Source organism: Punica granatum, chromosome 2, assembly GCF_007655135.1.
Source record: "Punica granatum isolate Tunisia-2019 chromosome 2, ASM765513v2, whole genome shotgun sequence".
Classification (NCBI taxonomy): domain Eukaryota; kingdom Viridiplantae; phylum Streptophyta; class Magnoliopsida; order Myrtales; family Lythraceae; genus Punica; species Punica granatum.
This window is the reverse complement of record NC_045128.1, coordinates 32,351,315-32,373,169: the sequence shown is the minus strand read 5'-3', so window position 1 is coordinate 32,373,169 and position 21,855 is coordinate 32,351,315. Positions and strand designations below refer to the sequence as shown.

Here is a 21,855-nt window from a genome sequence, read left to right as displayed (position 1 = left end):
GAGTATAATAAAACTCGTTAATTGAAAAATATTGTTTAAAAAGAAAAAAGGCAATCTATTTTCTCAGCTAAAGGGAGAAAAGGAATAAATGAACTGTTAATCGAAACACAGTGCCATTTGGAGTGGGACACAGAGAAGGATGAAAGCTTCACAAAAGGTAAGGTCCATGCAAGGCTTCTTAAAACAACATCAGCATAAAAGAAAGCTTTACAAAAGTACATGATTTGGCTATCTAAGTTATATCATTTCCATAGCAGGTGAAAGATCGAGAGGAAGAGAGAACTAAGAGGAATGGTATAGCTAGTAAATTGCGTTTTATGTGAGCAAGGTTTATCTACATTGTAAGGATGTAAAAGTCATTAGAAGCATTTCGTGATAAAAAAATAAAAAAATAAAATTGATGTAGCGGAAATTAGTTTGCATCAATAAAGACCGTTGTATTTCGTGTTCTCATTGAAATGAAAAATTTTGGAAGACAGAAAAGGAAATTTGTCTGAAAATCCCAAACTTGTAAGCCATTAGAGATCAGACAGAGAGAGAGAGAGAAACAAAGTAGGTGAAGAAGCAAAGATGTTGAATTGGGAAGAAAGATTTAAAGCAAAGCCTATGAAATTCCTTTTGCAGCTCCATTCATTGTTTGAACTTAACATTCCCTCTGTACTAGAAAAAACCCAAACCAAACTCTTCCTCAATCCATCCCATTAGAGGCTAAACAAATTAGCATCTTCGATTAGTACCCTAGCAGAAAAAAAGATCTCGACTAGATCCCCAGTTTCATTATTCACAACCATTGGTCGCCATTGTCGGATTAGCGTGTTCCGGTATTGTTGAGATATGTTGTCCCACATCGAAAAATTGAGAAAGAAACCACAAGCTTATATGAGGCTTGGGTCCAGTAACCTATTAGCTTAAACTTTTGGGTTGCAGATGGGCTCGAGTCCGTGTAGGCCCAAGTGGGTATTTTTACATGGTATCAGAGAGGATTATACTTCCGCGCACTCATGTGGGCTCACACCACGCCAGATTCGATTTCGAGGTAGCCAATAGTGCGCCTCATGTTAATCAGGCCCAAGAGTGGTCCAGTCCAGTTGCGAGGTAGCTAAAGGTGCACCTTTAGTTAGGCCCGAGTGTGGAGCTCGAAACTAGTTTGGTATTTGTCCCCCCTTGCCCGAGCACGGAAGAGGATGCCCGGCTCGGGTCAGTTGTTAAGGGCGAGTGTTTAAGGCACGTGGCACGTATTGGACCACACATTGCCACGTGAGGGCGGGTGTTGAGATATGTTGTCCCACATCGAAAAATTGAGAAAGAAACCACAAGCTTATATGAGGCTTGGGTCCAGTAACCTATTAGCTTAAGCTTTTGGGTTGCAGATGGGCTCGAGTCCGTGTAGGCCTGATGGGCTCGAGTCCGTGTAGGCCTAAGTGGATATTTTTACAGGTATCCTGCCAGTCCACTGGCATAAGGTCTGGATGAGACGTAGATAACTCGGTGACGGGGTTCAGTAGAGTGAAAGGGAAGATGCGTTGCCCACTTGGGACGAGCTGGAGGACCTAGAGTGCTTGCTTCTTCGAGGTCGGGGACGAGGAGGAAGAGGAGGATAGATAGCCGGATCGCCTCCGGAACATCTGCCTCATGCCGTCGGCAACCCGGAAAGCAGGGTTTGATTTGTACTTCCTGCAGGACATGTGAGCCTTGACAGCCTCTTCGACTGACCCAAATGGCTTCTTCCCTCTGCTGACTTCATCCCTGACAGCCTCTGAGCAGAACCCACAGAGCCATTTCCCATCAAACTTGGCCTTCACCTCACTAACGTAGTCTTGGGTGCACTCTTCCTTCAGCCCACAGCACTCACACTTCACCAATTCAATCTCCATATCATTCTTCCTCTATCAGTCCCTTCTCTTTCTCTGTCTTTTTTGGGAGGATGGGATGTGAAGTTTGGAGATGATTTAATTTGTAAGAGTGGGTTAACAACTTAATGCACAAGCAAAGCTGAACACCTCAGTATCGGCAAAACCATGAAAGTTACAATCAAACTGTGGATTCCCGAGCACTGAAAGTTAGCGATTCTAAGGACAAAATATGATCAGACAGACCTCCGATCGACTGGAACGTAGATCCGCCTTGCTTGAGACAAAGACTTGCCTTCTCCTTCAAATGAAGCATCCTGTCTCTGATCTCTTCTCCATCCTTCTCGTCAAACAGTCTCCTTATAGCTCTCTGGATCTTCCCCCTCTCTAGCCCGTTACTACTCTCCAACTCCACCCCCACCCGCCAAACGTCACACACAAATCTCGAGTTCACCTTCTGGTCCGTGAAGCATGGCATGCAAATCATTGGGACCCCTTCGGAGATGCTCTCCAGGGTTGAGTTCCACCCACAGTGTGTCCAGAAGGCTCCAACCGAGGGATGAGACAGGACCTCCACTTGCGGGGCCCACTTCACGATACACCCCCTCTCCTCCAGCCCTGGGTTAAGTCCGTCCACACCGTCGACTGAACTGGGCCTGATCACCCATAAGAATGGGCGGCCGCTGTTTCTTAAGCCCCAAGCAATCTCCTCATACTCAGGCTGTTCTATTGCTGCTATGCTCCCGAAGCTCACATAGATCACAGATCCGGGCTCTTGCCTGTCAAGCCAAGAGATGCAAGTTTCATGGTGCGCTATCAAGCTGCTCGAAGATGGCGGACAGAATTTGTGGAAAGGTCTGATTGGGAAGATTGGGACGAGGAATTTGTAGCGAAGTTTATCAAGGGTAGACTGTTCAAGGTCTTCGAACGTGTTGAAAATCAACCCGGCACAGTTATTGGCTGAATTGACCATAATAGTAACCAGTTGGTAGAGCTTCTCTGGGTCAATTGTGTTGATCACTGGAAGGTCCTTCACTTTTAGTGGCGCCAATTCCGTTATTGGATCTTCGAGCTTAGAATCTAATATTAGGAATATTCAAAGGTAGAAAAGTTAGAAATGTATCAATCGATTCGGCTTGTTGTCTTTCTGATGAATCCGTGTATCTATTTATAGCAAGTTCAAACTCATATTAACAGGTTTTGTAAGATGTATGGCTAGGATTCTCTCAGGTATAAGATTATTAGAGCCCCCAACTTCTTTGGAACACGAGGGCGAAGTTTAAGCTTCCTATGAAAATTAACTTCATCGTCTAGGAACAAGAAAAATTCAAAACTGTGGATTTACCTTGTACTGGGAGGTAACCCTTTTCCTTGAGGAAAGGGAAGGCAGCAAAGACATGGAAAGAGCAGGCCCCGCCAGCCCTCAGCACAATCCTAGGAATCCTCAGCCTCTCCGAGACGCCCTGCGTGAAGTGGAATAATGCTTCCGAGATCAAGCACCCGATGGGCTCGTCAGTCTCGTCCGACATCAGCTTTCGCAGGCAGTCCTCGAAGGGCCCCTCACACATCGTGGTGAGGTGGGAGAGCTGGGGCCCGACGTTGTGACGGGGTCCGACTGGTCTAGCCAGTCGGGGATTGGGTGGAAGGTGAAGTGGGGATAGTTGGCAGCATTTGGGGAGTTGAAGTTTGTGTGGATGACTGTAATTTGAGTGGAGGATCTGGCCAAGCTGGAGTATCGGGTTTATGTGGCCTTGTAGCGGCATCGGAAAGAGTACGAGCCGCCGTCCCTTCCTCTTCTCCATGGCCGAGCACGTGGAAATGGAAACGGAAACAGACACTTCAGGATCTATAGTTTAGTTGAAGGAGCAACAGAGCCCGGCCAGGACCGGAAACTATCTTTCTTGGACAAGATTTACATATGGAACATCGGTGTTGAATGAAATCAGACTGCCGACTGGTCAGTGGTACCAACACTGGATTGGAAGTAGACAAGCCGATCGGTGGAGACTATATCTTATCCTGTGCAGCTTAGTCAAGACTGGTGTGCGCCTTTAATATTTTTCTACTTGATGACTAGTACTTGGTAGGATAATATATCCATTTCGGTCTCGATTAAGGTTGCCGAACGGCATCGAGATTGAGATTTCCGTAATAATTCTTAAGCCACCCAATAAATTCCCATGCTTCAACGCCTTCTCTTTTTTTCTTTTTTTCTTTTTTTCTTTCGATTACAAAAGAGGCTTATTAGCCTAGAACAATAAAATAAAACTCTTAACAACGAATAAATAAATAGACATGGGAAGCCCCATTAAATCGAACCTAGACCTCTTGGTTTGCAACACCTTTCCTTAATTAATCATAGACAACATCTAATTCTGACAGAATCTTGTTCTCTAATTTTGTAAACTAATGCATGACTAGGATTTAACGATAAATTGTATTTCCACATGGAGAAGGTAAGGCATACTACCAGGTTGTTGGGCTTACAATGGACTCGAGACAAATGGGCCTCAAGCTCGACCCGTGCAAACGGAGATGAGCAATAAGATGGAATGCAAATTGTCATACAAAATGCGACTATTTTGTTTAACGAGCCAACTCGGCTTCTTTTATATCCTCCCGCAAAACGTTGCCCCAGCTAAAGAAAAAACATTCAGTGCAATAACTTTTACTTATCGTAGATAAAAAAAAATCGTAAAATAATAAATTCCGATGTACAGATCACGCTAACCCGCTAAAATCATGGGCTATCATTTTATCAATGGGAATTTAACAACAGTTACCAACAATAAATGATGAATAACACCCATTGAATACTTTCTTTTAGCATGAAGTTTTCAAATATCCATTCTCTTCAAAAACAAAAGAAAAGTTACCGAGAAAAAAAGAAATAAAACAAAAGTTTTTTTTTCCTTTTTGATGGGTAAAACAAAGTAAACTTATATGAACTAATTAAAATTTTTTTCCAATTTTACAAATTTTTTGACGGAAAAAATATGTCAAGGGAAAAATGGTTGCTAATAAATAAGTTGAATGCGACAGTGGTAGTCTACTTATTATCTTTTGGGATTAACAATAAATTCGTCTTAACTTTTGATGGGCTATAATCTCGATTTCGCAAATAAGATAAATTGTGACACGCCCAAAAGGATTTTCGGCATTTAGTGGACGATCTCCCTCACAATGTAGCAGTAAGATCATATATTTAACATATAATTGATATATACAAACCTTTAGAGGTGTCTGATGGCCATTAGCTGAAATGGTCTTCATCTTAAGCTAAACAATCTAACATGAGTATGATTTGTTTCAATTTAATTTTAAGTGTTGAAACAATATAATGAAAGTAATCTTATTTGGTTGGATAAGTTTTGAAAATTTTACATTATTTGAGATTCTATATACAAAAGGCACGAAATTTTTCTTTTTATTTTTTTTTAACTTTAGGCCCAATTATATTTTATATTATTTTTCCAAAAAAGAAAGGCAGATCAACATCTGAGAAGGGGAAGGGGACAGTGGTGCCCCGACTTCAGCCGCCATTGCTCAGTCGAGGTAGCTAGCTAACTTTCTGCACCACTGAAAGCGTGCTTCACTGCACTACACATTCCTTGATGTATAAAGTAAGTTTTGAGTTATTTTAATGACCAAGAGATCTTTGTCATAACTTATCAAATTAACTAAATTTCTTTTTGGTTAATCAAACCAACCGATTACATTAAATATTGAAAAATTAATTTAAAGACATGTATGTTTTGCTGACTCATACAATACCTTTTTTTCTTGATGTGTTTATGCTTGAAGCTGTCAATAGTACCATCAGCTTCAGAGTGATGGTCTTGCCAATGAGAATTTTCGCATATCGATCACAAAAGCGGGAGAGTTTATATAAGAATCGTTAAATTTTCACATACTTATACTGGCTTAAGTCCATCGTCAAATTAAGAATTCGAACTCTTTAGTAATGGAACCAAAATCCCCAGTAAAATCCAGGATCTTTTACGTTATTTTGGACAGTGTGGGATATGTTTGTTTTGCCTCTCAACAAAAATTTCAAGGTAGGCTGAAGATTAGGTATCTGACAATCTTCAATTGATTCGTCCAATCTTCCATTAGTTTTCTTTGCTAGTTAGAACGTCAGAAGGCCTCGGGAATCCTGTTTGTATGTGCCCTTCCTCGTGGGACATGGTAATTAAAAAGACAGAGAAATTGATGGGACTCAACGAGACGAATCTACGGAATAAAATTCAGAAAACAGAAATTCATTAATACAGGGCACTCAAAGAAACGATTTACCACAAGTTAAGAGAATGCTCGAAAAGTTTAATTAGAAGCTCCCGTAGACCCGCTAACCATCTGGGAAGTGGACACCTTCCATATGATGGACGCCTTATGTACGAAAATTGGGCACCTTCCATATATATATAATGTATAACCCTCGGAGAATTGGTAGGGCAGCAAAGGCAAGAAACGAGTAGACGGGGGTAGTCGTCCATAATAACATCAGTCTCCGAATGTTAAACTCTTTCCAACCACTCGAGTTAAAGTGTACTACAGCAGTGGCATCGATTACCAGTCGGAAAGGATTACCGTAAAACAGTCCCCGCATGGAGCTAACTAGCACTCAAAAACTATCATGTCCTCCATGGGGAAGTCAGTTTCCGGCAGAGCGAGCAGCATCAATTGGAACCGGAGGTAGGATAGGCGGAAGGGCTGGTAAGTCAGTTGGACTATGACACACCCAGAAGCCCCAAGAGTACATGTTGTCCTAGTTATCGCGTCAACAATGTATATGGAACATAGTTTAACTCCCGAGCCATCAGAAACTTCATCTTTGAACTGGGGTCTCTACCGGAGGAATCCAGAATTACGAGAATCTAGCGGAGTGTGCATCTCTCTCTGAAGGAAAAACTCGAGTTTACTGTCAAATGGGGCGATAAGTATAGAAGGTTTTCGTCTCATAAAGGAAGATTGTTAAAACATGACAGCCGAAAAGGTTGCCTGAACTTAATTGCACAACCAAAGAGAGCTAACTGAAAATACTCTCGAGAATCACGAACAGTAAAAACTCATTCAAGCTGTCCTCGTCTCAACTGTGGCAGCTATAAGTTCCTTGAAAGAGTGGGAATTATGCTGTTTGGTCGTAGTCATTATCTTGAGTTTACACGGTAAAATTGGGAGTTAAGAATCCCGAAATTTTTCTACATTCAAAGAATTATTTGGATTGCAATGTCCTAATAGGAAACTGATGCCTTCGTTTATCGAATAAGTTGATAAGACTAGAAATTCTTGTTCATCCAGCAATCTTGGTATGTAGTATAATTTAAACATGAATCAGCAGAGCAGATGCAGCCGCCATCTGCTCACAATTTGGCTGATGAATAAATTCTTTAATAAGGACAGTACGTGTTAAATTTAAGCTAGAGCTAATTTACGAGGCAGCAGCCCTCTGTATCTGTTAGTTTCTGTTTGATCGCTCATTTGGAGCTTAACCCCGCAAACACTCTGCCTAAACTGAAGATCTTTTCATTTGTCCTGGGATCAGGATGTTTACACGGCATGCATCGACCTTCAAGGCACGCAGTTCCTGTTACATCATTATATTCCTAATTGCTTCATTCGAATTAAATGATTGTGTCTACACGAACATGCATAAGTTCGACTCTCGACACTTCCATTCGTAACTTCAGCATAAGCGGCCGACACCGGCATATCAATTTCTATGACAAACAGGAATAACACTATAATCTAATCAAACCTCGAACAGAACTTCACCACCAGCACTTGAACTCAGCAATTAATTACTCAAGACTTCTGATATGTAACTAGCCAGTCTTTCAAGGGACTTGTATGATACTCCTCCGGGTCGAAGACAAGCCTCTCCCTTCTCCTTGAGACTCCAGATCCTCCCTCTCATCTCCTCCCCTTCTTCACCTGCCATCAGCCTCCTGATCGCCCTCTCGATCTCTCCCCTCTCGATACGATTCTCCAAGTGGATCCCAACCCTCCACACGTCGCTCACGTATCTCGTGTTCACCCTCTGGTCCCCGAAGACCGGCTGGCAGATCATTGCAAGCCCCTCACAGATGCTCTCCAGTGTCGAGTTCCACCCCCCATGCGTCCAGAACCCACCCGTGGCTCGGTGGGCCAGGACTGCCTGCTGCGGGGCCCACTTGACCACACGCCCCCTCTCCCCAGCCATCTGGAGGAATCCTTCAAGAAGCGGGTCAAGCCGTTGTGCCCCTGGGACCAGCCCAGGGTGGACCACCCACAGAAATGGCTGCTTGCTATTGACAAGCCCCCAACCTATCTCCCGGAACTCCTTCTCATTAATCACTGCAAGACTACCAAAGCTTACGCAAATGACGGAGTTGGTGGCTTGCTTGTCAAGCCACGAAAGCGAGCTTTCGTCAGGTTCTAGTAAGCTACTGGAGAAGGCAGGGCAGTACTTGTGGAATGGTACTATTGGGAAAACAGGAACTTGGAATTCCTGGGAAAACTCTGCTAGCTTGGTCCGTTCGAGGTCTTCGAATGTGTTCCAGATAACTCCTGAAGAGGCCTTGGTTCCTCTGACCATGCTGGTTATGAACCTGAAGATGTCATCTGGGTTTCCCGTCTTGATCATGTGGATGTCCTTGATCTTGCATGGTGCGAGCTCAGGAATGGGCTCTTCTAGTTGAGATTCTGCAAATGCCTGGCATATGGAAAAGCAGTTTCAAAGTGGACCATCACTAGAAAAAGAAATAGTAGCATGGCTTAAGGCTCTGCCTTGTGTACATATGAGCTAGGTTTTACACGTACCCGCAGAAAATCATGATTTATGAGCAGGAACTGCAACTTTTCTAGGGACAGGGTCCCGATAATGTGCTAGCGATACCATGGCAAGTGTAAATGAAACTAATGAAGCAGATGATGTCGGAATACACCCTACCAGTAAAGGGGAAAAATACCAGATAAATGAAACTCACCTTGTAGAGGAATGTAACATTTTTCACGGAGAAGCGGAAGGGCAGCAAAGGCAAGAAAAGAGCAGATGCTGGATGTCCGCAGAGCCAACCTTCGGATGTTAAACTCGTCCGCAACAGCTTGAGTGAAGTATAGGACTGCATCTGTTATCAGACAGGCGACCCGACTCTTTGAAGGATCTGAAAGAATACTTGAGAAACATTCCCTGAAGGGAATTGTGCAGCAGCTGTTAAGTTTCAGCACGAAAGCAATGACATCCCCAGTGACGGAGTCAGTCTCGGACAGGCTGAGTGGGATGGAATGGAAGTCGGAGTGTGGGTAAGTGGAAGGATTGATGGAGTTGAAGTCCGTCTGAACTATGGAAATCAAGAAGCCCCAATAGTATAAGATATCCGCAAGCTGAATGAGTGGATTTATGTGGCCTTGTAAGGGAACCGGGAAGAGGATCACTCGAAGACCTTTCATTTGGTTGTTCGACTCGCTTGTAATTTCCATGGAAAGGATTGTTTTCTGCTTCCGTTCTCGTGTATGGTCAGTGCTTGTATTGTTGATTCGTACCTACCTGTATTCAAGTACCATGTCAAAGTGACGCCAGCTCGCAAAATAGGCCATTGCAGCAAAAATGTATATCGACCGCAATTAAATGAGTAGACGTAGCAGGCTCAACCATCACTTACTAGGATCAGTCGGGACAACCCAATTAATTAGAGATCCCCAATCTGCGAGGAGCATATATATATAGATTGAATCTTTCATAGAAATAACTCCATTGTATTGGCAAAAAATGGTAATTGTCACCTCCAGATCAAAGGATACATCAAACATGACATGCTACGAAGAGTACCAAACCGATGCGCAACATGAGGTGGTGACTGAAATGGCAGAAAATAATTTGGTTGTCCATGTCCTTCGGACTATGACAGCTAGAGTTTTCGAGAAAGAAGTGAACCACTAAGTTCTAGACGCTGTACCGAGTCTGCACTCAATGATGACACAAAGGAGAAGATTAACATGACGTCCTGAAAAGGTCACGCAGGAACTGTAAAAGCATAGCATGATACTGCAGATTTCGATGACCGAAGAGGTCCATTATTGTTGAATTATAAATGCTTGCTTATCAGTAAGTACGAAAGTAACTCATCTCCGAGGTGTCAATGATATTAACTATTTTCGGCAGATGAAAGCAGTTATCACTGACCAGTAAGTAGTTAGACGAAGAAAGACAGTTTAGATTTGCTCTTTTCATTCTTGCACGGAACTAAATAAGGTACAGTAATCCTCCGTATGTTTCGTGTAGCTAACCTCAAGATTTGGGCAAAATGAAATAGAATTAGGATCATATTCAGGCCTTCGTTATTCAACTCCGTCCATTTTCTCCTGTGATCGAGGTGTCTGTATCTCTCTCACAGAGAATATGCCAACACAACTGCTCGGAACAATTGCCATTTTTTTTTCAGAGGTGTGATTGTTTATAGAGCATTTAAAACGAAAGTTCTTGATCCTGAGGTTCAACTCAGTGGGTGTTTGATAGGGTTCGGAAAAGGCCCTTAAAACAGAGGTTAACCAAAACTGAGCACAGGGAGGAACTGGCCTTTCGATGTTCATTTTGAAGGTATCGTTTGGTTCAGTTGTTGAACCATGAAATGAACAAACCAATGAACCAGTTCATCTTGTTCTGAATCTTCGCTTTTCTCCGGTGTGATTTGGTTTCAGTGGACCCATTTAGAAAAATCAAGCTGAACTAGACCAAACCAACCCCTGCCCTATAGAATAAGCATCATTGTTGGAATTTATCATTAATGGCCACTCATCTTCCTTACGTACCATGTTGCTTCATTGTTCTTTAGCATCAACTTTATGTCCCAATCAGGGGACCAAAATTTGCCAGGTATCGAGTTTTTAAATGCCGCATCCGTTACTCCAACCTCTTTTTGTTGCTTTCTGAAAGTATATACTTCGAATTGACAGAAAAGTGACATTGTCAAGACCAAAAATTAGTTATGGGCATAATCCTCAAAGATTTTTTCACTTGCGTGAGCTGTTTAAGGGGAATAAAAAATTAATGCTCAAACAAAGCTGAACACCTCAGTATTGGCAAAATCATGAAAGTTACAATCAAACTGTGGATTCACGAGCACTGAAAGTTAACGATTCTAAGGACAAAATATGATCAGCCAGACCTCCGATCGATTGGAACGTAGATCCGCCTTGCTTGAGACAGAGACTTGCCTTCTCCTTCAAATGAAGCATCCTGTCTCTGATCTCTTCTCCTTCCTTCTCGTCAAACAGTCTCCTTATAGCTCTCTGGATCTTCCCCCTCTCTAGCCCGTTACTACGCTCCAACTCCACCCCCACCTGCCAAACGTCACACACAAATCTCGAGTTCACCTTCTGGTCCGCGAAGCACGGCATGCAAATCATTGGGACCCCTTCGGAGATGCTCTCCAGGGTTGAGTTCCACCCACAGTGTGTCCAGAAGGCTCCAACCGAGGGATGAGACAGGACCTCCACTTGCGGGGCCCACTTCACGATACACCCTCTCTCCTCCAGCCCTGGGTTAAGTCCGTCCACACCGTCGACTGAACTGGGCCTGATCACCCATAAGAATGGGCGGCCGCTGTTTCTTAAGCCCCAAGCAATCTCCTCATACTCAGGCTGTTCTATTGCTGCTATGCTCCCGAAGCTCACATAGATCACAGACCCGGGCTCTTGCCTGTCAAGCCAAGAGATGCAAGTTTCATCATGGGCTATCAAGCTGCTCAGAGATGGCGGACAGAATTTGTGGAAGGGCCCGATTGGGAAGATTGGGATGAGGAATTCGTAGCGGAGTTTATCAAGGGAAGACTGTTCCAGGTCTTCGAATGTGTTGAAAATCAACCCGGCACAGTTCTTGGCTGAATTGACCATAGAAGTAGCCAGTTGGTAGAGCTTCTCTGGGTCACTTGTGTTGATCACTGGAAGGTCTTTCACTTTTAGTGGCGCCAATTCCATTATTGGATCTTCGAGCTTAGAATCTAATATTAGGAATATTCAAAGGTAGAAAGTTAGAAATGTATCAATCGATTCGGCTTGTTGTCTTTCCGATGAATCCGTGTTTCTATTCATAGCAAGTTCATACTCATAGAAGCTTTGAAAATGTCTAGACCATCATATTAACAGGTTTTGTAAGATGTATGGCTAGGATTCTGTCAGGTGTAAGATTATTAGAGCCCCCAACTTCTTTGGAACGCGAGGGTGAAGTTTAAGCTTCCTGTGAGAATTAACTTTATCGTCTAGGAACAAGAAAAATTCAAAACTGTGGATTTACCTTGTACTGGGAGGTAACCCTTTTCCTTGAGGAAAGGGAAGGCAGCAAAGACATGGAAAGAGCAGGCCCCGCCAGTCCTCAGCACAATCCTAGGAATCCTCAGCCTCTCTGAGACACCCTGCGTGAAGTGGAACAATGCATCCGAGACCAAGCACCCGATGGGCTCGTCGGTCTCGTCCAACATCAGCTTTCGCAGGCAGTCCTCAAAGGGCCCCTCGCACATCGTGGTGAGGTGGGAGAGCAGGGACCCGATGTTCGACGGCATGGCGGGGTCAGACTGGTCTAGCCGGTCGGGGATTGGGTGGAAAGTGAAGTGGGGATAGTTGGAAGCATTTGGGGAGTTGAAGTTTGTGTGGATGACTGTAATGGAGAAGCCCTTTGAGTGGAGGATCTGGGCAAGTTGAAGCATCGGGTTTATGTGACCTTGTAGAGGCATCGGAAAGAGTACCAGCCGCCGTCCCTTCCTCTGCTCCATCGCCGAGCACGTGGAGATGGAAACGGAAACAGACACTTCAGGATCTATGGTTTAGTTGAAGGAGCAACACAGCCAGGCCAGGACCGGAAACTGTCTTTCTTGGACAAGATTTACATATGGAACAACGATGTTGAATGAAATAAGCAGACTGCCGACTGGTCAGTGGCACCGACACTGGATTGGAAGTAGACAAGCGGGTTGGTGGAGACTATATTTTATCCTGGGCAGCTTCGTCGAGACAACGTAGAGGTGTGCGCCTTTAAGATTTTTCTATTTGATGAGAAGTACTTGGTAGGATAATATATCCGTTTCGGTCTCGACTAAGGTTGCCGAACCGCATCAAGATTTAGATTTCCGTAATGATTCTTAAGCCACCCAATAAATTCCAATGCTTCAACCCCTTTTCTTTTTTTTTTCTTTTTTTCTTTCGGTTACAAAGAAGACTCATTAGCCTAAAACAATAAAATAAAAATCCTAACAGCGAATAAATAAAAAGGTACGAACAATCCCTTTAAATCGAACCTAGACCTCTTGATTTGCAACACCTTTCTTTAATTAATCATAAACAACATCTAATCCTGACAGAATCTTGTTATCTGACAGAGTCTTGTTCTCTATTTCCACATGGTGAAGGTAAGGCAAACTACCCAGTTGTTGGGCTTACAATGGACTCGAGACAAATGGGCCCCAAGCTCGGCCCGTGCAAACGGAGACGAGCAATAAGCTGGAAAGAAGATGGAACGCAAATTGTTACAGAAAATGCGACTATTTTGTTTGACGAGCCTACTCGGCTTCTTTTCTATACTCGCGCAAAACGTTGCCCCAGCTAAAGAGAAAACATTCACTGCAATAACTTTTACTTATTGTAGATAAAAAAATTCGTAAAATAATAAACTCCAACGTATGGATCTCGCTAACCAACTAAAATCACGGGCTACCACTTTATCAATGGGAGTTTGGCACCAATTACCAATAATAAATGATAAATAACACACATTGAATGTTTTCTCTTAGCATGAAGTTTTCAAATATTCATTCTCTTCAAAACAAAAGAAAAGTTACCGAGCAAAAAAAAAACAAAAAAAAAAGTTTTTTTTTTCCTTTTTGATGGGTAAAAACAAAGTAAACTTATATGAACTAATTAAAAACTTTTCTAATTTTACAATTTTTTTGGCGATTATACTAAATTCGATTGTTATCCACAAACTTAAAGCCAATTTCTTTATCTTGACTTCGGACGTTATCCTGCCGGACTTAAGTATGAATTAAACTTTTCAAAAATTACTCCAAAGATAATAGTGCACTTAAACGGAACTCCAATCCAACTCGAGAAGGTTTGTCTCAAATTCAGTTTGCTTTAATAGATGCCCTATTTTAAGAGCTATAATTTGTCGTACCTATATGCCAGAAGTTTCCTAGTATCTTGTCGAAAAGAAGGATTTTTAACGAAATTGTCGGATCAAAATTTCATGAACGGCATTGGACTGTGATTGGCCATGAAGACAAAGAAGAAAAGAACGAGGAATAATTTAAATGTAATCCTTCAGGCCAAAGTTTACCGTTACACATATGTCTTTAGTCTGACTAAACGGCGGTGGTAACGGTCATGCACGTGACTCCTCCATTGGACGGACGACCCCACGCTTCCCCATTTTTATATCCGTGCTCATGCCCACACCATATAATTTCCTTCCTGGTGAACTTGGAAATAATGGGCGGGTTGGTTTCAGCTCAGATTCGAGACCCTCCCGACGGTCCTAGTTTTGTTTTACAATTTTCTTTTGGGATTAATGATAAATTCCTCTTCACTTTTGATAGGCTATAATCTCGATTTCGCAATTTTTGGCAACCCAAGGTAAGCTAGGGATTGATCCCGGTTAGCCAATACGACACGGTGAACCCATGGGTCAATTTTCGAGGTAGACAAGCCAAGGCCTCGAGGTCTGGCATGGTATTCTGAACATCGTACTTTGCTTCAACTACTTAAGAATGAAGTTCGTCCATTATGGCCAGATTTTGATTCTTTCCATGAATAAAATACTGATAATATTTTGAATATTCAGGGAAAAGTGACTTAAATTTCATCAAAAGGATTCGATCTTGTGACTATTTGATTTGGTAGATCGATCCTGACATTCAATCCGACAAGTGAGTTATGAATTTTTAACCGAATTATGCGAGAAACTGTACCCACAACATGTATCAATCACGATTCGGTGGCTCTGGCGTTACTCGAATTTGAAGAGTGCCCGGCCGTGCATGCTTTGTACTAAAAATTAATCATTTCGACTCCTAAAAGGTCAAGGAGTTGGCTGCTTTATAAAATCACGAATAAACGGCTATCTACTAAGCATGCAATCCCTTTTGCGGCTTTTTCTAATTCCTTTTCGCCAGAAATATTGCTGCTTTCTTTTTTCTAAAATCAAATGTTTAATATTAAAGAAAATGGTAAATATCGACCGTCCACAAATACTTCATGCTAGCCGTTGTGGTGATCTGTGCAGAATTTCGCTTTCATGGTTTGAATTGGGTGCTCTTATCCGTATGGTTCAATTCAATTCTATTTTTTTACACGAGTTAAAAAGTAACTTTTGCTGACACCGTACATACAGTAGCACGACACATTGTCCATGTCAGCCTTGTCCTTAAGAAAGTTTAGGTGGTGTTTGGTTTCATAGTAGGATTTTAAAATTAGATTTTGATTTTGAGTGGTATAAATGGGGCCCACCCTTTGACTTTGTATGAGTTATGTTGTTTTGTTGTGGGAAAAAGTGATAAAAATGGGACCCACTCTTTGACTTTGTATGAGTTATTTTGTTTTGTAGTGGGTAGAATTAAGTTAGAATTGTGATTCTAAAATACAATTGCGAAACCAAACAGGCCTTTAAAATCTGAGGACCGAAATCGAAACTTCAGCTACACCTCTTGATGAATGGGTAAAATAGAAACTTGTACATACCCTGATTAAAACATACCAGAGGTATTAAAATTCGACGTGATCAAGCCTAGATGTCCCAAGTCATGAGCTAGAAGGTCAACCAATCTAGGTGTCCACGTACATCGCCATTCCATACAAAAAGAAAAGCAGCCTAAAGTATTCGAGACAATAAATCTAATTTCCCAAGGAACCAACAGTGGATTGAAGATGGCCTTAGCAAGTATTAATGCATCACATTCTACCAATGTAAGAGAATTATGTTTGTGTTTACCTCTGCAATTAGTCAATCTTTCTCTGGAAATGTGTTTTCTCATATCAATGCCATTGTCCTTTTTATATTTTACTTAGCACCGTCAGCCTGCCACTTCACCTAGGGTGACGAAATGGCCAATAGATGGTAGACGGTGTAACGATTTACAAGTTTGTGTATATTTCATAGAAAAATGGAAAATTCACGATAAAACGTAAAAAAAAAATAGAAAGTTGGTGATTATTTAAGTTATTTTCCCATAGCCTTAAAAGCCATATATTATATGCATGCAAACATATATATAGTGGAAGAAGATGATATTGGAATTTTTTGTTTTGCAGAATCATACAAGGGATGATCAAAGAAAGAGACAACAAGCGATTAACAATTACCCTGATAAAAAAAAAAAGTAATTGAAGATAAGGAGATCGCTTTTTTTTTTCACGAAATTTGTGGTGCAAAAATTATATTAAAGAATAGCAAAAAGGTAGGTTGGAGTTGGACTGAATTGGGATTCTATTTAATGAATTCCTTTCTTCGAGCAGCAAAAAAGTCTAAGGTGGGATGACGAAATAGCGACCTGATGATTGTGGAGTGGCTGCGAATGGAAATTAGCCATTAGCCATTTTAAAGATAAAGCAGCTTCTGTCCTGTAGCCGTAGCCGTAGCTTTCCACACGGACAGAATATCCCTCCCTGTTCAAAAATTCAAATTCGGTAATGACCAATTTCTATTATGAAAATATACATAAAATGGCCAAAAATGAAACGGAAAAGAAGGCAAAAATTAGGAAATTGTATCGATTGACTAGCCCTCCCTTACAAACGAATCGCGTCTCCATGTAATTTCAAGTCTTCGAATTGATTAGCTTAGATTTTTTTTTTCTTTTTTGTGCAAATGAACTCGAGAGCATGGATAGGCAGTTATCGACAATAAAGCGTGGAATGGGCATTTTCTTATTCGTATACTGGATTTACGCTCTGTTTGGATTGAGAATAAAGGAAGGGAAGGGAAAATTTCCCCCTATTTGGTTTTATAATTTTAATGGAGAGGAAAAAAATGAGGGGAACTATTTACCTCGATTTTCCTTCGGATCCTAATTTTCTTTCAATCATAATTTGAGGTTTTAGGATTCTAGGGTTGAAAAGAGGTGGAAATAATAGTTAAAAATTCGTCAATTATAAATTTTCCAAATAAATGCTAATGTTTCCCTTCATCTCCCCTTATTAGACTATATATCCAAACGAGGTTAATTTACCATGTCCAAATATAGTGCAAGAGGTCACTTTTTTGTTTTATTTCATCGAAAGTAGGAGAATTAATTCGTTAATGAGTTTATAATGGGATGAAACATTTGAAAAAATTGAAGCGATTGCAATTAAAATTTCTCCTCAATGATAAGATAGAATAATCCGTCTCTAAAATTGGGCATTCTAAAAGTTAATTATTAGGAACAAGATATGCTAAGAAGTCTCTCTCTATTTTGGCCAATAGATATTTATAAACTGAATTTCTCTCTCTCTCTCTGTTTTTTTTTTTCTTTCTTTCGATTTAGATTTCAACACAAATTGATTTTCTTACTAGCTGACTTCGAACTGTAATTTATACACGAAAGAAATATACTAAATTATTGAAATTTATGACCTCTACTCATTGAGAAAAAGAAATATATGACCTTTTTTTCTTTTTCACCATTTGAAACATATTAGTTTGAGTATACGAAAGATAATAAAGATTATGTTCCTCTACATGTACAGGGATTGGAATCATCAATGAGGCTCACGAGAAGATGAACGGTAAGGAGTTGTGTGTTCTTGTGATCTTGTAGGCTCCTCATTGAAACTAATTTATTAGTTTAAAAAAAAAAAACTAGTTCTAGAAGAGTTTTTATCTCGAAAATATTAGGGCTCACCATATTACTAGACGTGATTAGTATATCTTTCGGTTGTCTATTTTTTTTTATTTGAAATCCATCAATTATCCTTTCCTCAAATTGTGTGTTTGGATATTAAAATTTTTTTAACTCAACTCAATTCAACTCCACTTATCTTCAATTCAACAACACAATTATTATTTAATCAATACTTTATCTCAACTATTCATTACTTTTTACATTTTTTCTCATAATTCAACTACACAATCATTACTTAATTATTACTTTATCTCAACTATTCATTATTTTTTTCACATTTTTATCATAATTTAACAATACAATCATTACAAACTAATTAAAACCAAAACTCAACTCAATTCAACTTTAAATCCAAACACATTAATTATTAAAATTTCACCTCACTTTTAGAGTCCACTTATAGACAAACCACCGTTCAAAGCAGGCCCAAAGTATTCAACGTGAATAAGAGAGATATAGTCAGGTTATGGATATGATTTTCGATTTTGTTCGATTTATTTTTATTTCTTCATATAAATATAAATAAATATTACAGGACTTACTAGTAACTCGAACACTGCGCAATTTAATGCATTGAAATAAAAATTCTATCGTAGGATTTGCACCAAAACAAACCTTGGAGGAAAACATATCTAGCCCGATTTATTTTATTTCAAAACAAAGTTTGACAAGGAAATCTCCCAAGTTCTCCAAAGCTTTCTGTTTTTCTGTTTTTTTTTCCCCTTTTTTTTTGTTCATTAATTGTTTATTTATTCATTTATTTATTGTTTTTGAACGTACCCTCTACTCACAGGAGTGCCAATAGAGACGTTAAGGGTGTGGCATGTGGCCATTGGCAGTTAGCCCCTCCTTCCCTCTCTTTAAAAATCAAATTTCTAGTGAGAGAAAGACACACACTTTCTAGAGAGAGAGAAAATCTGAAGAGCTACAAAGCGAGCAATGCCCCGACCCCCGACAGACTCCCCAGACTGAAAATCTACGGTGAGGTCCCTCTGTCTTGTCCATCCATTCTCCGAAACAGCTGACACCCAGCACGGAAAGTTCCTCCTTTAACCTGCCACGAGCTTCAATTTCAGTCCTTTCCAGCGACCCGCAGTTCAAAATCATGTCTTTTTGAGCTCCCACCACCTCCTGTTCTAGAGCTGCCGTCTTCAGCTCATTCTGGCTCACTTCTTGATCTTGCTCTCTGGCCTATACGTGTTCTCTTGTGGGGGGAGGTTCGAAATGGGGAGCTCGGCGAAGAGGAGGACTATCGGCGGGGGCCGGGACGAGTCGACGGCAGAGCTGCTCACAGAGTCGAGCGCGGAGTCGAGGGAGAGCAGCCTCAGCAGCGGCACCACCGAGGGGTCTTCCACTGAGGAAGCTCCAAAGGCCAAGGACCGGTCTATGAAATCCCCTCTGGGTTGGCCCATCAGGAAAGCTGATGTCGCCAGAAGCTCTGTTTCTGCTGAAACTGGGGGTGAGAAGAAAACCCACCTGGACGATTCGAAGTTGAAGAAACTGAGCTCCAAGCTTTCAGGTAAGCTTTGTCCGAGGTGGGCTGTGATTAGTTCAGGGAAGCCAGTGGATTGGTGAAGATTGTTCAAAATTTTGAAAAAAAAGAGCAGAACTTTACTTTAGCTGTTAGCTCCTTTTAGGATAAAATCTCCAAATTTGAAAATCAAAGGACCTGTTGGGCCGCCCTGTGGACGGTAACTATTAAATGATAAAAGTGATAAAAAGTTTCACTAAACTGATGTTTCATTGCCTCGGTTGAGTGCGTTCATATGTTCCGTTTTCATGAGCAGCCTGTTTGATTCGGGATTAATTCCATTCGTTTTGAATAGAGATGGACATGATGAAGGAGAGGTTCGCTAAACTGTTGCTGGGTGAGGACATGTCGGGTTCGGGAAAAGGGGTTCCCATGGCTCTGGCCATTTCGAATGCCATCACCAATCTCTGTGGTAAATTTGCCTTTAGTAGACTTTCTTGTTACTGTGCTCAATTCCTTCAAGTCTCGGCCTTGCTGATGTAATTTTTTCTTTTCCCCTTATGGCAACCAATTCAGCAACCATTTTCGGGCAGCTGTGGAGGTTAGAACCCTTGCCTGAAGAGAAGAGATCGATGTGGCGAAGGGAGATGGAGTGGCTTCTCTGTGTTAGCGAGCACATTGTCGAGCTTATACCCTCATGGCAGACATTTCCTGATGGCAGTAAGCTGGAGGTAATTCTTATTAACTATTCGTCTCTGTCGTTTTTCTTTTTTTTGGTGGAATCAGCTTAATTCAGTTCTTGGGCCATTTATTGATTGGTAATCCTGCTGTTGGTTCTTTGCAGGTCATGACTTGCAGGCCGAGATCAGATATTTTCATCAACCTTCCAGCTCTACGAAAGCTCGATAACATGCTTCTCGTAAGATCTTGTCCCGTTGGTTTTGGCTGGATAGTGCAAGCTGGATCTTTTGATGGTCTCAAAGTTCTTTTTCTAATCTTTTCTTTGACTTGGCAGGAAATATTGGATAGTTTCACGACCACAGAGTTTTGGTATGTCGACCAAGGGATAGTGGCTCCTGAAGCTGATGGGTCCGCCTCTTTTCGGAGGACAATTCAGCGCCAAGAGGAGAAGTGGTGGCTTCCTGTTCCACGGGTTCCCGCCGGTGGGCTAAGCGAGAATTCAAGAAAGCAGTTGAGTCACACTCGAGAGTGCACGAGCCAAATTCTTAAAGCTGCTATGGCCATTAACAGTACTGCCTTGTCGGAGATGGAAGTGCCCGACTCGTACTTGGAGGCTCTCCCAAAGGTTAGAATTTTGATACTCTGATTACTCCACTGATTCTGAATGTCTTCAAGAAAAGATGAAGGGAAATTGAGATCCAATGATGAATGCCGATTGTTTTCCAGAGTGGGAGAGTGTCTCTTGGTGATGTAATATACCGATACATCACATCGGACCACTTCTCTGCGGAATGCCTGCTTGATTGCCTTGATCTGTCTTCGGAGCACGTGGCTCTAGAGATTGCGAACCGTGCAGAAGCTTCGATATACATTTGGCGTCGGAGGGCCCACTCCAAGCCCCAAACACACCCGAGCAAATCCACCAACAAGTCGTCGTGGGAGATGGTCAAGGACCTGATGTTGGATGGAGATAAGAGGGAAATGCTCGCGGAGAGGGCCGAATGCCTCTTGCTTTGCCTCAAGCAGCGGTTTCCTGGTCTTACCCAAACAACTTTAGATACCACGAAGATTCAGTACAACAAGGTTCGACTTTAGATTCTACTGTCCGATTCTTTTTCGGCTATATGCATAGCTTCTTCCAAGCAGACCAAAAGGCCCCATCAGATGGTAAAAACTGGTACTGCACTTCACCGGAGGCTGAAAAAGAAAGAAATGTTGTCTAATGAATTTGAACATTTTTTCAGGATGTTGGAAAATCAATCCTCGAGAGCTACTCAAGGGTCCTGGAGAGCCTTGCGTTCAACATAGTTGCCCGAATAGACGACCTCCTCTATGTTGACGATCTGACCAAAGAGTCGAACAAACTCTCCTCGGTTCCCACAGTCAGCATGATCTCCCACGCACACAAGAAGTTGCCGCCAGTTCCATACTCTGTCTCTCTCTCCACCAGTCCGTACAAGCCTACCTTCAACACACCGAGCTTCTCACCTGCTCCTCTCATTAGCCCAGCTAAGGCGGAGAGGACTCCATTCATCGGCAACGGCAATGGTATTAACCGGCCTCCTCGGCGTGGCCTTGGAGTGAAGAGAGTTCTGACGAATTATCTTGGCGTTGACATGAAGCCGAAGATGGGAGGGAACACAAGTGAAGGGTCTTGTTCTCTACAGACCTTGAACCAAAAGGAAGAAAAATGATGTAGACTCTCGGGTGAAGTGTTACAGCTATTTACTATAACTGAATGCTGATATAGCTGCATCTCGAGCTATTATATAGCCGATACGGATTTCATAGAGCTCGTAGTTTCTCCCCCGTGTTGCCTGGAGGAGAAACTTAGCAGCAAGTATTCATTCTTTCTTCTTTTTGTTAGTGTGCATCTTGATGTTGTTCCCTGACAGCCTAGTGAATTACACGGAAACCTTTCTCGCGGGTTGTATTCATATCAGTCCCATTAATCAGTAATCATACTCCTTGAGAGCTTTAGATTGGATTGCAGGAGTATGTCACT

At 41.8% G+C, this 21,855-nt stretch overlaps 4 protein-coding genes, 1 long non-coding RNA gene and 1 pseudogene across 7 annotated transcripts; 2 read left to right on the top strand and 4 right to left on the bottom strand.

Moving 5' to 3' along the window:
* The first annotated feature begins 12 nt into the window (after positions 1 to 12).
* Positions 13 to 438, top strand: LOC116194579. The gene is made up of 2 exons (XR_004154460.1): positions 13 to 157; positions 258 to 438. It is a non-coding gene; the product is annotated as an uncharacterized LOC116194579 (long non-coding RNA).
* An 860-nt stretch (positions 439 to 1,298) lies between these two features.
* On the bottom strand, positions 1,299 to 1,902 carry LOC116194578. Its single transcript, XM_031523428.1, has one exon. The coding sequence runs from the start codon at positions 1,872 to 1,874 to the stop codon at positions 1,551 to 1,553; it is 324 nt and encodes a 107-aa protein (XP_031379288.1). The 5' UTR covers positions 1,875 to 1,902; the 3' UTR covers positions 1,299 to 1,550.
* Positions 1,903 to 2,004: 102 nt separating this feature from the next.
* On the bottom strand, positions 2,005 to 3,909 carry LOC116194577 (annotated as a pseudogene).
* A 3,447-nt stretch (positions 3,910 to 7,356) lies between these two features.
* LOC116194818 (UDP-glycosyltransferase 76B1-like) lies at positions 7,357 to 9,097 on the bottom strand. The gene is made up of 2 exons (XM_031523716.1): positions 8,819 to 9,097; positions 7,357 to 8,544 (listed from the first exon to the last, which is right to left on the bottom strand). Exons 1-2 carry the CDS (start codon positions 8,957 to 8,959, stop codon positions 7,648 to 7,650), a joined length of 1,038 nt encoding a protein of 345 aa, XP_031379576.1. The 5' UTR covers positions 8,960 to 9,097; the 3' UTR covers positions 7,357 to 7,647.
* Positions 9,098 to 10,810: 1,713 nt separating this feature from the next.
* LOC116196788 (UDP-glycosyltransferase 76B1-like) lies at positions 10,811 to 12,905 on the bottom strand. The gene is made up of 2 exons (XM_031526689.1): positions 12,124 to 12,905; positions 10,811 to 11,830 (listed from the first exon to the last, which is right to left on the bottom strand). Exons 1-2 carry the CDS (start codon positions 12,596 to 12,598, stop codon positions 10,932 to 10,934), a joined length of 1,374 nt encoding a protein of 457 aa, XP_031382549.1. The 5' UTR covers positions 12,599 to 12,905; the 3' UTR covers positions 10,811 to 10,931.
* A 5,618-nt stretch (positions 12,906 to 18,523) lies between these two features.
* Positions 18,524 to 21,830, top strand: LOC116196786 (rop guanine nucleotide exchange factor 5-like). Of its 3 annotated transcripts, none has more exons than XM_031526687.1 (7): positions 18,524 to 18,679; positions 18,775 to 19,217; positions 19,525 to 19,641; positions 19,746 to 19,900; positions 20,014 to 20,475; positions 20,577 to 20,933; positions 21,095 to 21,830. In XM_031526687.1, exons 2-7 carry the CDS (start codon positions 18,923 to 18,925, stop codon positions 21,542 to 21,544), a joined length of 1,836 nt encoding a protein of 611 aa, XP_031382547.1. In that variant the 5' UTR covers positions 18,524 to 18,679; positions 18,775 to 18,922; the 3' UTR covers positions 21,545 to 21,830. The 3 variants fall into 3 exon arrangements, with proteins under 3 accessions (XP_031382547.1, XP_031382546.1, XP_031382548.1); XM_031526688.1 differs by having other exon boundaries at positions 18,554 to 19,217; positions 20,014 to 20,088; positions 20,185 to 20,475; XM_031526686.1 differs by having other exon boundaries at positions 18,548 to 19,217.
* Positions 21,831 to 21,855: the final 25 nt, after the last annotated feature.

Bases quoted from the DNA above. Each gene is read 5' to 3' on its own strand.
- LOC116194578 (XM_031523428.1), bottom strand. From the start codon at position 1,874: ATGGAGATTGAATTGGTGAAGTGTGAGTGCTGTGGGCTGAAGGAAGAG.
- LOC116194818 (XM_031523716.1), bottom strand. From the start codon at position 8,959: ATGCAGTCCTATACTTCACTCAAGCTGTTGCGGACGAGTTTAACATCC. The intron at 8,545-8,818 runs GTGAGTTTCATT...TCCATATGCCAG, and splicing joins ATGTTACATTCCTCTACAAG to GCATTTGCAGAATCTCAACT.
- LOC116196788 (XM_031526689.1), bottom strand. From the start codon at position 12,598: ATGGAGCAGAGGAAGGGACGGCGGCTGGTACTCTTTCCGATGCCTCTA. The intron at 11,831-12,123 runs GTAAATCCACAG...TCCTAATATTAG, and splicing joins GGGTTACCTCCCAGTACAAG to ATTCTAAGCTCGAAGATCCA.
- LOC116196786 (XM_031526687.1), top strand. From the start codon at position 18,923: ATGGGGAGCTCGGCGAAGAGGAGGACTATCGGCGGGGGCCGGGACGAG. The intron at 19,218-19,524 runs GTAAGCTTTGTC...CGTTTTGAATAG, and splicing joins ACTGAGCTCCAAGCTTTCAG to AGATGGACATGATGAAGGAG. The intron at 20,934-21,094 runs GTTCGACTTTAG...ACATTTTTTCAG, and splicing joins CGAAGATTCAGTACAACAAG to GATGTTGGAAAATCAATCCT.